Below are 17412 nucleotides of genomic sequence, written 5' to 3' on the forward strand. Positions count from 1 at the left end.
ATAAAAAATAGGCTTTTCTACACTTCAGGAGTTAGAGAATTGTGAAATAACTGCAACAAAGTAGGCTTTCACTGTTCCCAGAGAAGTCCCAAGAACCATGTAGTAATTCAGAAACTAACTGCAGTTCTGTGCTATTTTTTTTTTTTTGAGTCCTCTTTCACTTGCTTGTATAAGCTGTTACTATACAGGAACTGGACTCTAAGATGAGACTGCAGTCTGGTAGGGCATCTGGCTTAGGGTATCTGCATTCTCCATAGAGTTGAGGGGAGCCTTACACATAAAACTATTTCCGCACTGAAGTGATCATCCCAACATAACTTATGGTTACTTGACTAATTTCTGGTTTTCTTGCCTTTGAACTGTATCCAAAGACCTTAGTCCTTCTGGTTGTAGTGTGGAATTAAATGGTAGCTGCTACTTTAACGACAATAAAGCTGATGTTAATGAAGATTCTCAAAGATACTCAACCACTAAAAGTTTACTACAGCTTTATAGTAAAACAAAAATTGATTGCCTCTTATTGTAGAGATTCAACTTGCCAGCTTTTCCTTAAGCATAGTACTTCTGTAACTTGATGTTTTTTCCCCTTTTTTGGGGGCTCAATTACCTTAATACAGAGTTTTGATTGAACTGTACATTTCTGCAGTCCAAGAAGCCCATACCATTTTTTGAACCTTAATTGGTTTAAAGAACTCTAGACTTGTAGGCATTGCAAACTAGAAATGTCTTATAAAGACAATTGATATGTTGTTTTTTTTTTTTTTTTTTTTTTTTTTTTCCCCCCGGTCTTTTGTGTAAAATGAGCAAGCTACCTTTTGAGTTTTGCTTGTTCAAGAAACTTGATAATCACAGAGCAAAATCCAAAAACATGCATAATAGCACGTAAAGGGTTCACCATGCCCAGTACTACTTTGTTCATTTAGCGGAGCTGGAACATAAGTCTCCTTTGTGCAAAGCCATTTAGATATGTTGTCTTTCAGCATTTGAGCTGATGATGTTGAACTTAGCTTGGCTTCACATAAGTTATATTGCTTCTACTTTCTTAGAGTCAAAAGGAGAATTAAAGCAGGCTGTGCTGGAGTAGCAGACACCTTGACTGCTACATACATCTTACCAGAGTCTGATGTTCTGCTAGTATCGAGAATCCTCCCACTTAGTCATAGGGGATACCCTATGACTTTCCAAGATTTTGGATAGTTAGGCTAAACAAGTAAACTAACGCTTCACATTTTCAAAGGCAGCAATTCAAAGTAAAACCTATTAAAACTACTGTATTTCCCTGTTACCATGACGCTAAACATTCAAGGAGCATACATTCTTCCAAGAACGTCCATTTCCATACATTCTTGGAAATATACGTTCTTGGTAACTGTTATACAGCAAAGTCAACTTCTGTTAGTAAATAAAATACTTTTAAGAAGTATGTTAATGTTGAATTTCAGTGATAAAAGTACATACATGTTGTTGTCTTTCTTGTGAGCAGGAAGCTTTGAGTTTAACAAAACATGAAATGCTCCTAAGAGCATCCTTGGAGGAGAGCATTAAAAGGAGTCTTTGTACATTGTACAAGTTACTCTGAGAAGGAGAGAAAAAAAAAAAAGCATCACTTGTGCACTGAATATTATAGCTTGTTTAAAAGTATGGACTTTGCTGAAAAAAATTCAACTTCCTTCTAATCTTGGGAAAGTGAGGCACTACTGTGAACTTTTAAGACTGGTAGAAGAGTGAGACAAACTTAAATTATACAGTGAGGTAAACTGAATGTCAAGTAAGCCAATGATAAGCTAGGTTTCTCAGACAAGACTGTTTCCTGTCGTGTGGAGCAAAATCATGCAGTTTTTCTCTAGAAAAAGTTGGATAACCTGTTGGCAGTTGTATTAAATACATGCAGTATTCACGCAACTTAAATTCTTTTTCTCCTTGCTGAAACTGTCCTATTAAAGATGCTCAGATAGTTCTATCAAGGTAAATCTGAGATAAGACTTCAAGGGACAGCTAGCTCTTCTCTCTTTTTATTTTTTATTTTTTTTATTTATTTTTTTTTGAGTGAGGCAAAAGAGTTCCACTTCCAGTGTTCTGCTCCAGTGGAAAACCAGAGGAGAGAATTGCCTTGCAGCTGCTAACTTCATTGATATTCATTCAGCCGTGGTTTGGACGCTTGCGATGGAAGGCTTTAACATATGAAATGCTGTTGCACAAAGGGTGACCCACTGAAATCTTTATTCAGCTTCAGGGGGGAAATAGTGGTATTAAAATTATTTAAAGGTCAGCTTTGTTATTGATAACTGTGCTTTATAGCATAACGTGTAGTATGTTTTCTGAAAGTACAGAAGATGAGGTGGGAGAGCTACAGTCCTTTGATGGGCTTGGTTTTCAATGCAAGGAAAGTCCTGTATCAAAAAGGAGCACTCCCCTGGAACAAAATATAACTTAGGTAACTCCAGAATGATCATTAAACCCAAGAGTGCTTTGTAAAACATGGATTGTGTATGTGCTACTTGTGTATATTGCATTATGAAGGAGAAAACATTCTTGCTATTACTGGAGCTGAGATCTGCTTTCTGGTTTAAAACATGCTGTCTCTATAAATTTGGAATAAGAACTCCATTGACACCCTGTGTCTGTATTAGAGTGTACTACAGATCAAATATGCTGATACTTGCTGAAGTGCTTGTTACATATTTTAAAACGGGCTATAATAATACAAATAGTTGTAATTCATTTGCATTTCTACATGGAAATGATGTAGTTCACAGTGAAAACAATAAACATCTTGTGTTTTTTTTATAGCGAATATGAGTACCTCTTGGATAGATGAGCTTAATAGCTATATGGCCTTCTTACAGGATACAATTTGTTGTTGTTGTTCTCCTTATTAGTTGCTGGCTACCATATAATTGGCAGTTCTATACCTGCATGCTAAGTTAAAAGCAAACGTCCTGAATAGCATAACAGGTTGGTGATAATGCTGTAAGTAGCATAGCTGTAATTTTCATTACTACCTGAATCTATCACTTTAAAAAAAATAAATTATTGTAGAGGGTATCATTGAACACCCTTTGAAATGAACTAAAGTTTTTAACTTTCCCAATCTAATACACTCCTCACTGCTTACAGCACTAAAGCAAGGAGGCAGCTGCACCTCATCTTTTCCACTATGGAATGAGCTTTGCCTCTGTCCTTAGACCAAAGCTACTCTAAAACTTCCCTTTGATTTTTTTTTAGTACAGTGCAGGTATGTGCTTGAAAATCAAAATGAAGGTTCCTAACACCTATACAGACTGTGGGAGAATCATGGATAACTTGCCCTCTGAGGATGTTACTGTGAGTGTGTGAACTTTGATTATAATTATTATTATTAATTAATTAAATTTTACTTCTGTGACTTAAACTTTTTCTCTTTTGCTTGGTAGCAACAAAGTGTCTGAAAGGATCATAATATCTGATTTGGACCTGAACCTCCCAGGAAGGAAGGGTGGCCTGCATATCTCTGTAGGTGAAGGGAAATTGATGATTCTGTAATAGATTTTGCATACATAATTTCCCATGGACACCACGTGTACGACTGTATACTAAGTTTTATGTTCTAGTATTTGGAGATCACCCATTTGTGCTTGAAAGTGAAATCACCAATTGTTTTTCACGGTTTATTTTCTGGTTACTGTTCAAAGAGAGAGAGAGTGCTCTTTTCATGCAGAAAGACCTCTGCTGTTGCAAGACTTCTCTGATCAACTGTGCATCTGAAGTGTAGTTTCCATTTCTCTCACTTGTGTAGATTAAACCATGTAGAGATTTTGTTGAGGTGAGAAGCTTCGTATTAGTCAAAATCTGATATTTTTATGATACTGCATTCAGGCTACCTACACTCATATTTTCATAACTTGTCATGAGGGTTGCACAGCTCCCTGTTTCAAATTTTAAGTCTGTTCCTATACTGGAAAGCAAATTTATTCATTGCAGGCAGTATATTTGTCTGGCAAAACACTGCATAGTTAGTATGTTTTGGACCAAAAATATTTAATAGAGATCTATTTTTACCTAGTTTTTCCTCTCAATATTTTGATATCAGGAGATTAATTGCATCATGAGGGCCTTTTTGAAAAACACTTAGAACAGATTTCTCAGTTATATCAATTTTCTTTTGCTAGCTATGACTATTATGCTTGGTGCTCTCTTTGACAGGGCTAATATGAGGATGCACAGAAACAAACAAAAAAGAGGATTAATGAATTCAGTGAATACCAGGCCGTAATATACAAATGATGAAACAAAGCATTTAAGGTTGAAGGCTATGCAGCAAGCAAGGCATAGGAGACAGCAACACGAAAAAGATACCGAATGCTGAGTGAAGGTGAGAATAGTGAGTGGGAGGAATGATTATCTCTTCTATGAAGCTAATGGCCAAGTAGTTGCAAGATGTGCAGTTATGACCAACCAACCAATCAAGTAGTTGTAAAGGCCTTACTATACTGTTATACTTCTTGATATAATTTCATTTTAAGGGATTTTTCTTGATTGCTGCATCTCTCCTAGCTGTTTTTAATAATATTTTTTTGTTCCAAATTAAGTAATTTCCCCCTCTTTTCTCTGCTAAGCCATATCTCAGCATCACGTTACCTCAGTCTCTCTTCTATTGAGTTTTCAAATGTCTCAGGTCACTTAAACTCTTGTTCTTTGCTGCAGAAATAGTGCCAGGGGCTCACATTAGTCTGACACCTAAGTAGTTTCTCTTTGCTAATCTTGCTGCTCACAGTAGTATAAGGCTAAGCAATAATGAGTAACAGGATTCCTGAATGGATATGGTGACACTAGGAGGCCGTCAATAGGCTTAGAAGGTCTTTCAAAGCACCACCACTATATAGTTTGATGTTTTAAAGACGTAACGATGCTGCACAATTATGTGATTACAATTATGAGGTCTCACAGAAAATCAACCATGATTGATGTGAAACAGTTTTTGCTCAGAATTAATGTATTGAGAAAAACACTAAACTGCTAGTGTAGTTAATTAACTTCTGTTTATTTGGAAAGTGCAATTTTAATCCCTCCTTTGAAGCAACAAAGGAAAGCTGAAGATTTGCCAGTCTTAGTCTTGCTTACTGAATGAAAGCAAAGATAAATACATTTTATGCTTTTATACTGTTTTATTATACAAAATAGGCAGTTTGTTAAATATAGTGTCATGCTTCAGAAATACATGTACACAAACGTGCACAAAGAAGTTTTTTGCTCAGATTATAGCTTGTTGTCCCTCAAAATCAGTATGATTTTTTTTCTGTTCTTTTAAAAGAAAGAGGACAAGTCTCTCATTAAGTTTCAGTGTGCTTCCAAATGAAGCGTTTAACTATTGTCTTTCCTTCTTAGTACTACTCATGATGGAGGAACAGTCCTCAAACACTACTATTCTCCAGGCAGTGTCATCTCCCAGTGATCAATTCATCTCTGAAATCTTGGTTACTTCATCTTTCATATCTTCAGTCTCAGTTTGAACTCTTGTTAGATTGGTCAATTTCTCATTCAGTACAGCAATTTCTTTCTCACGTCGCAATACGTCCTCAACTAATCTTCCTATTCTCAGTGTTAGGTCATTTATTAATGGTTCTAAGATGGCAAAATCTTTTTTAAGATTGTACATCTTGGGTTTTAAATCATTTGCAAACGTAACAGTCTTCAGAACTTTTGCCCTGTCACCTTCAAGATTCAAAAGTCTATCTGAATGTTTGTCAAAATCATTCCTTAACTCAGACAATGCTGTCTTAATTTGTTCAATTTTTCTTGCGTTACTGGATGCTAAGCTTTGTAGCTTTGTACTTCGGTCAATGCTACTAGTAAGCAGGTCACCTATATTTTCTACTGTCTTCTTTTCACCTTTTTCTACTTTATCTTCTAGCGCTTGCAAAGAACTTGTCAATGCTGTCATCTCTGAGACAAGGCCTGAAATACGCCTTATGTCAGTTTTTACTGTCACAATTTTCAAAGTTATGTTTTTTGCAACAGAAGCTGCATTCTCTTCCGCGCTTGTAACTGCATTAAAAAGGGTTGTTAAATTCTTCTGCAGTTCTTCTTTCTTTTTAATTATGCTGCTAGACCACGTTTTCATTGTATAAATATCTTCCTGTAGATGTTTAATGTGAGAAGTTACTTGGAGATCTTCCAGCTGTTCCAATAAGTTCCAAGTCTTTTCACACTAGAGAAACACAAATAAAAATATTTGACAATTTTTCTAACTTAACTCTCACGTCAAGATTAAAGCTATACTCTAATGAAATACCTTAGAATCCTGATATTGAAATTCAGAGGAAACCATGTCTTTAGGAAATAAATTGGTGCTACAATACAATTAAGATATTTGTTTTTCCTTTCAGCATATGTAACAAATTCAAATATTACTACTTTTCTGTTCTTAAAAAAAAAATAGAGGAAGGTTTTACATGTATATCTTTCTTGTATCATTTGTAAGGGAGGGAGGAAAACAAATCATCAAGTGCAAATTTCTTTTGATTTACAGAATTTTTTGTATTGTCTATACTCTGTGCGATCCAGAAAGACTCATGTAGAAGATATTCAGAAACATTTTAGAAAGTTGCCTACTTTAAAGATTTTATTACAAAATTAAGGAGCATAATTTACAGATGTGTTTTTATTTTGGGGATTGCAACATGTATCTTAAACAAAACATTCACATGAGAAAAAAAAAAAAGAATTAGGCATCATTCTCTTTTGTTTAAATAGCCACCAAAATGCATCACACAAAAAATATTACTTGGACAGCCCACTTTCCTGAAAACTATGTTAACGAGGGAAAACACATGCTACTCTTGTTTTTTTTTTTTAGATGAATTTGCTAGTTAACTATTGTGTTTTATTTTTTTAAATGATTGGTTTTTGGTTTTCAACTTTGAGTGGAAGCAATTAAAATATCTGCTCTCCTATTCATACCTCATAGGAAAAAAATACAGTACAGACACGTTGAAATATTTCAGAACCATTTACGTTATCACTTAGTTCTCAATCTGAGATGAAATTTGGTTGGGAATATGCTGATTCTTCATGTCAGTAACAACTGTTGACTAGCTACCTAAATAGGCAATGCAGGTTATGATATAATGGTTAAATTTAATTTTAAAGCAACAGAGACTCCAAATTGCACAAGATACTAGAAAAAGATACAAGAGAGGAGCAGGTCAGGTGTTCAAACATACACTCTAGAAATAGCTTGGTTTTCAGAAGTGGAAATGCACATGAAGGCTGGAACCTGATCTATGACAGGCATAGCTACCATCTTACATTTCTCAAATGGTTCTTTTCTCTGGCAACAGCATAATACTTGAAAACTCAGATCAAAATATAAAGTTTCTGTATTTTTTATTACTATTTTTATGAGAAACACCAAGGACAGATCTTTTATTCAGTACTGCACCTGTTTTTTTGCACTTATATTAATACCCTATTAAAGGACTACCAGGTTGTTTTCAACACTTAAATGCACTTTTAAATTATGTTTCCTTTCAAACATAAAACTTAATCACCAAATTGAAAGGGTAAGCAGAACAATAACAATGCTTATTTGTTAAAGAACCAACAACATATGCTCCCAATTAACTGGTATTTCACAACTCAAGATGCATCTTCATTAAAATGATTAATTGTCAGTAATTTCCCTCTTGACTAATAAAAAGTATCCTATCAACCATCCGCTTGACTATTAAAAGCTAGTAATTCTGCTACTAGGCACACACAACATTAAAACAGAGGTTGACAAATTAAACAAATTAAAATTAAGGTTAGCCACACTGCTAATTTTAAAAACAAAACCAACAACAACAAATCTTTTTTTTTTTTTTTTTTTTTTAATTGGAATGTCATTAGACAATGTAAAATCCTCTGGGTACTGTCTGATGGCCAACTTTTAATCTAGATTGCTTCCTTTGACTCACATATAGCTTTTAATCATCCACATTTGTATTGTTGCTTAGCAAGCTTCCATGCAACTCAGTAGTAACTGTTTTACGATCTCTATTCTTTTTTATTAATTGACCAAATTTTCAGAATAGGTTTGTTTTCAGAATAGGTTTGACCCGCTGACCTGCATGAATGATACTAATTTGTTCAATCCCCAATAAGCCAGAGCAGATCTTGGAGGAAAAGCAAACAAACAAAAAAACAACCCACCACCAAACAAGCAAGCAAACATATTCTAGAGACTATACTTAGTTTCACAAAATCATACTAATCCTTTTTTTTCTGAGGCCAGTAGTAAAAGTAACACCAAAGAAACAATATTTTAACTTCTTGTTAGTGCCGGTCATTCCTCATTAGCACAGAGCTGTTTGCTTAAAAACAAAATATTAGAATTTACACTGTAAAGAGCTGTGCTGGTTTTCCTAAGGATGAGGATTTCCTGTTCCATCTTATGTAAATTCAATTTTTAACACAGACCGTGTTGATGGAAGGCATTAAACTGGGCACTATACCACTGGTAGTGTTACCTCTTCCTCCAAGCAGAGATGAAATAAAAACACAGTAAAACACACTTGTGAAGAATATTTAAAAAGATTTAGTATAGTATATATTTATAGTATTTTTAATCAAACACTGAACATTAAAGTATGTATTCTGTACTCTTTTCTGGAAGACCAATTCATTTTTAATTAGATTATGCACCAAGACAGGGCAATACACTCCAATATATTTTTATTGAATAACTGTAAACAGATGTAATCTGTACCTGAGCAATAAATATATGGAACTGATTTCTTAGCATTGAGAAGTACAAGTTTAATTAGTATTGTGAATGTGCAGCATTAACTACTTAAAGAATAATTCCGTACAGATAAATGAATGTAGAAAACCTGAATAACTTAAAACAAATTAATTCATAAACATACATTCATTCTGCCTAAGCAATTTCCTTCCCAGAATTCAGAAAATGGACATTACCAAGATGTACATCTGTAGACACAAAATTATGGTGGTCCTGAGATCCAAATTTCAATATATAGTTACCAGGACTATAATGTAGCACTATGCCCTGTGAAAACTTATCTATGAATAGATTTAACTGATCTGTGAATAGATTTCCTCCTCCCACCTCCCCTCCCCGAAGTGTATAAATCAGTGTCTTCCAGGAATTGCAGTCCTTGTTTCACCAAAGTTTAGGAAACATTTTTAGTTGACCCTGTTAACAGTTTCTTCTCCTTTGAAATGCAAACCAATACCAAACAAGTCATGTTAGGACAAAAGAGAACATTCCATAGAGGAAAACTTCTAACATTTCTAAAACAACAACAAAAAAAAACCCTCTCAGTCTAATACAATGACTGATCACACTGAACTTGCAAAAGAAATAATGGAGTAGGAAACTCAGCAGGAGTAAGGACTTCAGTCTATACGTAGTCCAAAGACTTCAATGGGAGAACAAAACCGTGACTGAGTTTAGGAAGGAAAAGGATGGAGGTGAAGTCTAATGAGGCTATTTGCACAAAGTCAAAGAAATAAAAATGTAACATCAGCTGCTATATACTCCCCCACCTGTAAATACCAATAAAATACAAGATTCTCAGTAAGGGGTACTTTACTAGTGTTTTCTGTAGTGTTGTTGTATCTAAAATTCCGCATCAGCTGTTAAACATGTATTTCGTGCTTTCTTGCATATAATAACATTCAGGGATTCCCACTTCCCATTGTGAAGTCTGTATTGTAAGCACAAAAACATTATGATATATGTAACATTAAGAATTATCTACAGCGTACAGCTGCCTAGAGCCAAGAACTTAGTTCACTGTGTTACAAAGTCCATGGAATATGGTCACAAGAAGTAACAACATAAAAACCAAAGTTTTTTTTTTTTTTTAATGGAAATGAGATATAAATTATAATTTTTAATCTGATGTCTGTATTCCCCCCTCAGCCTCCCCCTTCTTCCCTGCATATGCTAGAGTCAAATTATAAATAAACTATTAAAGTGCTTTTTCATTAGTGAAAACCCTAAGTCCAAATTCACTTATTCCCATCCTGGTCATTTTTTAACTTAGAGCCTTCTAAAGTTATCTCTTCAGGACTTGAAGATAATTTTATGTCATGTACTGCTTCTTCTACAACCACTGTTTTATTTTGCAGTTTCAATATGCTGCCATTGTACTGCATGCCTTCAAGAAGGTTTTGCATCATCATTGTATCAGAGACAGTTTTCAACATGTTGTTTTCCACGGTATACAGCTTTGTTGTCAATCCCTCTATCTTTTTCTCCATACTTAGCAATTCACTTGATAGTCTAAGAATAGAATGAATAGCATTTTCAATTGTTGGCAAATAGGTCTTGCACTCCTCAATTTTAGGTTCATAGGCTGCAAGTTTCTGATTCAGGTCTGCGTCCTTGGCTAACAGACTATTCTGTTCCTCTTCCAGCTTCTCGACTGCCTTTGCGTGTAAATCCAACTTTTGTTCAACTCTAGTGAATTCATCATCTTCTTGCCTTTTTACCGTTTTAATATTTCTGGCTGTGCTGTCTTCCAGATCTTTTAACCTTTCTGAAAGGGATTTAATTCTTTGGTCAACTTCATTAATTTGGGAAGTAACTTCTGTATGTATGAACTTTGCTTCAGATTTTATTCCACTAGTGTTTGTGTTCATTTCATCCAAGCTTCTTCTCCAGGAATTTGTAATATTTTGGAACTTCTCGTTAATGCTCTGCATCTTTATAGAGAGAGTCTGTTCATTGCTCTGAATATCCCTTATGATGTTATGAAGAGTAGATACTTCCTGCTTAAACTCAGTCATCACAGACATAGATGAAGCAGCTTCTTGTAGGATACTTTCAGAAGACTCAAGCTGTATTTGTAACACAAAACAATGTCCATATCTACTTAACAAAAGTAAGACTAGAAAAATCACTTGCTTTTATTTAACAGAGTATAAAGTCCCTTAGAAGCCACTTTAATTGTTACAATGCTCAATGTTAATATTTTTCACATTTTGTTGTTAAAAGTATTGATTTATTGAGCATTAAAGATCCACACAGAAAGGTATGTTTGTTGATGAATTTCCATAGAACACATACCTTTTTTTGGTAAATTATATCAACCTAAATCCCATGCAACATTTTGCAGTGTATCTGAACGCAGTATTATAAACACTGAAATTATAGCATAATTATGGTGTTTATAAATATAAATGACAACATTATGAGATCACTGCTAAAACAACATCACTTACATAAGCCATGTTCTCATTCTTTCTATGATACAAGTGATAATTCTGCAGCCAGCCTAAGTTTTCTACTGGATAGTGTCACACATAGCAATGAATAATAATAATAATAATAATAATAATAATAATTTTTTCTCCTAACATTTCAGTGTTTCTTTCCTAGTACTAGAACTGGTCTACTACGTAACTGTAACTTTTCTTCAAATAAATGTATATTTGAATTATCTACACAACAGTAATAGTAGAATGAAGTATGTGCATAAACATAAGTTCTCTAAGTAGTTTAGCGTCTAATAAAATAAGACTGAGATACAACTACTATATTTACATCCTTGAATGATGATAATGGATTGACACATGTAGGTGCATTAATAAAATTAAGACAGATCCCATTCCTAATGTGTCTTTTTTAATAAGAATAAAATCAGTTTTATATTTCAAGAGCCAGCATAGGTTTTGATGGACTAAGTGAGTTTTGCTACTACTTTCACCACTGTTGTGATTTCCTTATCAATGTTCTCATTGTTAATTACAGTACTAATGTTCATTCTAATATGTACACAAGGTCAGTAAATAAGGATTTAAATAAGTAATACTAAGCAACACACTCCTTAAACTTTTTTCAATTATTGCTACATTGCAAGTATAAGACAGAGTACTTCAGAATATTCTTCAGCAAAACACTTTTGTAAGGCAGATTTTACATTTATCTTCATTTTAAAGACATAAATAACTGACAAAGTGCAACCTGAACAAGATTCAGTAGCAAATCAGTAAATGAAATTAACGAATCAGAAGCGACACCTGATTTCTTGTGCCATCTTCACAAATGTTTCAATGAAATATTCACCAAAAGCCAATTCATAGGCAAGTAGAACACATTATAAAAATGAACAAAAAAAAGAGTCAGTTAAATTTGGCTAAAGGACAATGAAATAAGACAATAACAAACATTCATCAGAAGTTATCCAATTAAGATGATACTGATTACCTTTTCAGAAATTAAGCTGACTTTATTTTCCATGTCCAGGAATTTTTCCGCTTCTTGCTGCAAGAAGTTGTACCTTTTTTCCATATCAGCAAATCGCCCTGACTGCTGGAATAGGAACCTTAAAATTACAAATAAATAAATAGTAAATGTAACTATAGTTAAGCATTCCAGGATCTAATTCACAGAGATTTGTGCTGATAGAATTTGCCAGATCAATACATGACAGGAAAAAAAATAGGGGTTAATGAACCTGATCTGTCTTCATACTGGAATTGCCAGTTTCCAACAGATGTGTAAAAATAATTCCTTATTTGTAGACATGCTTCAGTTTTACAAAGGGTACCATTCAAACAAAAACAGCAGAGAAGTCAAAGATTTTAGAGAATACAGTGAGGTCATCACGCGTTTCTAATGCTTTGCCACACAGTTAAAGCAGTATATTTCATTGATAAAGTATAATTCAATTGGCAGAAATAAAACACAAAAGATTAATTTGTACTTTCTTGCAAAGCATCACAAAACCATGCATATCAACCTTTAGATTTAGAAAGGCCAGTTAAACTAATTCTGCCTAACATTAAACAGCATTAATCAACATGTGGCCATCCAAGAATAGTAAAGCTTCTGTTACGATGATGCTAGCTTTGGTAACAGATAGTAGATATCTCAGTTCTGTACCTTATGTACATACTGGAATCACTCGCTGTGAACTTGGGAGCAGAAACAAAGTGTGACAAACAAGCAAACCCCTGATTTTTATTGGACATCTATTAATCCCTAAACAAGCTTTATTGTAGACTATCCAGCAGTCCTCGTAGTAGGAGCCATTTTATCTAGAAGAATACAGTGTATTTAAAATACTTGCATTATCATAAGTTGATACTCTTTAGTATATTGCATAGCAGTTAAAAGTCTCTAAAAGAACTATGGTAGTCTACATGGATTAAGGTATGTAATGAAAGCTAAAAGTGATAGCTACAGATTGATAAACAGAATAACACAGAGAAATAAAATGATTAGTGATGTTTCTGCCCCATGTTTTGTGTGTATCTATTTATATATGTCATGCATTTATCAAAGTCTTGGTATCACACAGATTTCATTATCTAAAATAAGAATAAGCTCTGCAAGATTTTTTAAAGAGTATAATAGTCTGGACTAATTTCTTGCACTAGAGTTCTGAAAATTTCATCATAGCAGTTCTGCATGAAGCTCTGTTTCTGATGGAACTAAGGTATGGATGTCATCAAGATATACTGGAACATCTTTTACAAAGATTATGTCATCTTCTTGAAGACTGCATGAAGAACAGTTTACCACGCTGCTGAGCAAATCTACTCTACTTCCCTTCTGCTGTTGATTTATTTATTCCCTGCCAACTGAGCCTTGTTGTGCTTACTGCAAGATTAAGTTGCTCTTCAGGGTTAGATGTAGCCTCCAAAGCAGATATTTACAATTCATGAGCAAAGCACCTTTTAAACTTTCAGCTTGATTAAACAGATTAAGCTTCTGTGAATGCCTCACCGTATAATGGTATTTCCACACCTGTGAATACTGCTATTCTTTTCTTGACCCTTCTAGCTTTAACATGTTTCCGCAGTCATTTAATACAAACAATATATTCAAATGTTACTAATCTTGTTGTCCACAACTGAATACAGTACAGAATATAAATGAAAATATTAAAATCCATTGTAAAGGATTACCTACCAGGTCAGCACCAGACAAGCTGCAAGGGAAATTACATTCAAGGCTGTCCGCGAGTCTATCCAAAAGGAACTCTGATTGTTGCTCATCCTGGGACCTGCCAGCTTCCCATGATTACTGTGCTTCTCAAGCTTTTGAGAATCTTCACTGGTCTTGGATGAAGAGATGCCTTTTTTCCTTTGCTTAACTTCAGACATTTTGCATTTTCAAAAAGCAGAAGCAAAAGAGAGAGCTACCAAACAAAACAAGAGACTTTTTATTTACACAAATACCACCGAAACGTTTCCTTTGGTACTTAATATCTTACCTAGCGAGGTGAAGTTCCATAAAATGCCACAATACTTTCATAAGACTTTGTTAAGACTTTTTTTAATATACAACAGAGCACAGTTTTCAAACTGAGCACAGACTCTTCAAACCTTAGCTAATTTCACCTTTCCAGAAATATTTTAGCTGTTGTTAGCTGTTATTTTAGCCATTTTGAAGAGATATTTAAAAGCACAAGAACTGAAATAAGCACGATAATTATTTTTATAGTTGGTGATTATTGTCACGGTATTAGCAGAAGTTTCTGTAACCTGTTTTAAGTATTTGTACATTTTAAAACGTGTTACCTCTCATTTATAAACGTGGCATTACAAATAAATATTTAATTTAGATATGATCCTGTTGCAATTATTTCATCTGTGAAACTACAGGCAGGAGCTAATATGAAGCCATTCACTGAAAAAATACGGAAGAATAATAAAATAATATATTTAGATAAAAGAAAAACTGTTATTTTCATTAAAAGTGAGGTCCAGCTAAGTGAATCTCCACTTTCAAAGGCAGCAGAAGCTCACATTCTGCCCAGCCACGTGGAGACTCAGAGGCAGCGTCAGACCCGAGTCCGCCAGCACTTAATTAAAAAGAGATTAATTGAACCCGTGCCGGACTCGGTTTAGCACCGTTTGGGACCGGAGCGCGGTGCTTCTTTCCGAATCACTCCCTAGCACTGCAGCTGAGGCACACGTCGAAATATAAACGTTATATAAACGTTTGGATGCCAGAGATACTTACTTGGTTGCATGCACGCCTACAGGGACCTGTTTTAAAAGTGTCACAAGCGGCCGAAGCTTTGGGCTGCCAGCAAGTAACGGCACCGGGGCGCGTGCTCTGAGCTTGAAACAGGAAAAAGTAAAATAAAACGCGTCCCCCCTCACAAACCCCTGGCAGAGACGCTGCTTCGTATCCCCTCCGACACCAGCGGGGCTGAGAGCGGGCCTTGCGGGGGGCAGCACGGAAAAACGGCTCGGGGCGAGAAGCGCGGCCCCGAGCTCGCCACGTCAGGCGCGTGCCCGCCTCAGCAGGCCGCCGGGGCTCGCAGCGCGCCGCCGAGGCCTCCGCCGCGGCTCTGCGCCGGCGTGGGGCGGCGGCCACGGCCTCTGGGCTCTGGGCTCCGGGCTCCGGCCGCTGTGCGCCGCGGGGCGGGGCGGGGGCTGCCGCCGGCACCGGGACGGCCCCGCCGCTCCGCCCGCCCTCGGGCCCGGAAGGAGGAAGCGGCCGTGGGGGGGGCCGCCGCTTGGGCGGGGAGCGGCTGCTGCTCCGGGCGAGGCCTCGGAGCCGGCGGCACCGAGCGGCAGGGGCAGGTAACCGGCATCGCCCTCCCCGCCTCGGGGGGACACGGGGAGACGTCCCCCCCTGGGGGCGGGCGGAGTGCGGGGAGGCGGTTGCGACCGCTGCGGTTTTTGTTCTGGTTTCGCTGCGCGGCTGGGGAAAGAGAAAGGGAAAGGGAAAGGAAAAGCTCCGGCAGCCAGCCCCGGTGCGCCACCGGCCTCGGTACCTGCCTGGGAGTGCAGGGGAAAGGAGCGATTGGTGTCTTGGTCAGTACTGAAAAGCTTTTCCCCCAAAAATAGCTTTCGTTTTGGAAGCGTGTTTGGAAGTATGGTTGTGCGCCAGGGGCTGCCAAAGGAAGGTTTAGCCCGGCCTTTGGCAGGAGTGGGTGCTCCGGTGTGTGTTGGGATCGGAGTGCACCTGCGGGGAGTCCTGGAGCTGGAGGACGCTGGGTTGATGTTGTGGGAGTCTCTGAGGGTTTGTTTTCGGTTTAGTTCGGCCCAGTGCTGCCAACCGCAGGAGCTGTCCTTGTGTCCCCATTACACGATCCAAGGACTTCAGAATTTCGAGGTACGTAGAATGAAGAGAGAATACACAGAAGCACTTGGCAAATATGTGAGAAGCTTGCACAGGCTGTGAATCTTTAGTTCTGCAAGTTTTCATAAACATAAAGTGACAGAAATGTGATAAAGGACCTCAATTAATGTTTTTGGGTTGTCACCCCCAAAATTATCAGTATGTATCTTTTTTTTTTTTTTTTTTATTTAAAACTTCCATTCTCACAGCGAATGCAAGTAGTTTATTGAGTCTCATTAATTTATAAAGACTGAAGTCTTTATACATACAGTGTATATGTTTACATGAAGTCTTTATATGTATATATTTATATTTATACCTGCTTTATATGCCTCCAAGTGGAGCACTTGTGGAAAGTCATAAATTGTTTAGGTTAGAAAAGGCCGCTAATATCGTATGGTCCAACTGTTAACCTATCACTGCCAAGTGAACTGTTAAACCACGTCCCTGAGCTCTACATCTACACAGCTTTTGAAGACCTCCACAGATGGTGACTCAACCACTTCACTGGGCAGCCTGTTCTAATGCAGCACAACCCTTTCAGAGAAGAAATTTTTCTTAATATCCAACTTTAAACCTCTTCTGGCAAAATTTAAGGCTGTTTCCTCTTGTCTTGTCACTTGGTGCATGGGAGAAGAGCCCGATTCCTACCTTGCCTCTTTTAAGGTAGTTGTAGAGCATGATAAAGTCTGCCCTGAGCCTCCTCTCCTCCAGCATAAATAACCCCCGCTCCCTCAGCCACTCCTCATAAGACTTGTTCTCCAGACCCTTCACAAGCTTCATTGCTCTTTGGGCATGCTCCAGCACCTGGATGCCCTTATAGTGAGGGGCCCCAAACTGAACACTGTATTAGACTGTAGTAGATTAATTATGGTAACGTTCATTTGGATGTTTTGATTTAAGACAATTTCATTTGGTATCTACGTAATACCTGAAAACTATTATTCATGTTCACAGTAGCTTGTGAACTACAAAAACTTAAATATTTAATGTATCTTTTTTACTCTGTTGAAGAGGAATTATACTACATTTCCTCTGTACTTTCTTGATGCTACTGTGCTGTCCAGCCAAGCTGGACCAGTAGGTCTCAAGCAGTGTAACTAAACTTATGCAACAGTGGTATAAAAATAATTTTATCAGAACAGAAGTGAAAAACAACTAAATAGTTTAGATTGCTATTACATACTGCAGAAGCTTGCCTGAAGATTTCACTCTGTTCTTTGTTAACGCAGCTGCTCTGCTGCTTTTTCTAACTCTAACATAAAAATTCATAAGATACTTTAAAACTGTTTTCATTGTACTTACAAGTTATGTTCTGGTTCCCGCTTGACTTCTAT

At 36.7% G+C, this 17412-nt stretch overlaps 2 protein-coding genes across 6 annotated transcripts in view; one reads left to right on the forward strand and one right to left on the reverse strand.

Moving 5' to 3' along the window:
* Positions 1-86: 86 nt before the first annotated feature.
* On the reverse strand, positions 87-15333 carry IKBIP (IKBKB interacting protein). Of its 2 annotated transcripts, none has more exons than XM_084506026.1 (4): positions 14966-15312; positions 13910-14138; positions 12200-12317; positions 87-6187 (listed from the first exon to the last, which is right to left on the reverse strand). In XM_084506026.1, the coding sequence occupies exons 2-4, from the start codon at positions 14101-14103 to the stop codon at positions 5432-5434; spliced, it is 1068 nt and encodes a 355-aa protein (XP_084362152.1). In that variant the 5' UTR covers positions 14104-14138; positions 14966-15312; the 3' UTR covers positions 87-5431. The 2 variants fall into 2 exon arrangements, with proteins under 2 accessions (XP_084362152.1, XP_084362151.1); XM_084506025.1 differs by lacking the exon at positions 87-6187 and adding an exon at positions 6584-10830 and having other exon boundaries at positions 14966-15333.
* A 75-nt stretch (positions 15334-15408) lies between these two features.
* Positions 15409-17412, forward strand: part of APAF1 (apoptotic peptidase activating factor 1) — a 34717-nt gene continuing 32713 nt past the window's right edge. For 3 of the 4 annotated variants that reach the window (XR_014688382.1, XM_084506014.1, XM_084506016.1), the window contains exons 1-2: positions 15409-15534; positions 15994-16069. The gene's annotated coding sequence lies outside the window, so the exon portion shown is untranslated. Of the gene's footprint in view, positions 15535-15580; positions 15769-15993; positions 16070-17412 lie in introns of those variants that run through there. The other variant, XM_084506015.1, reaches the window with a different exon arrangement.

Source organism: Aythya ferina, assembly GCF_964211825.1.
Source record: "Aythya ferina genome assembly, chromosome: 1".
Classification (NCBI taxonomy): Eukaryota; Metazoa; Chordata; class Aves; order Anseriformes; family Anatidae; genus Aythya; species Aythya ferina.

Coding starts and splice junctions, on each gene's coding strand:
- IKBIP (XM_084506025.1), bottom strand. CDS start 14,103: ATGTCTGAAGTTAAGCAAAGGAAAAAAGGCATCTCTTCATCCAAGACC. Junction 12,318..13,909: donor GCTTGTCTGGTGCTGACCTG/GTAGGTAATCCT, acceptor TGTAATTTTAAG/GTTCCTATTCCAGCAGTCAG. Junction 10,831..12,199: donor TCAGCTTAATTTCTGAAAAG/GTAATCAGTATC, acceptor TTACAAATACAG/CTTGAGTCTTCTGAAAGTAT.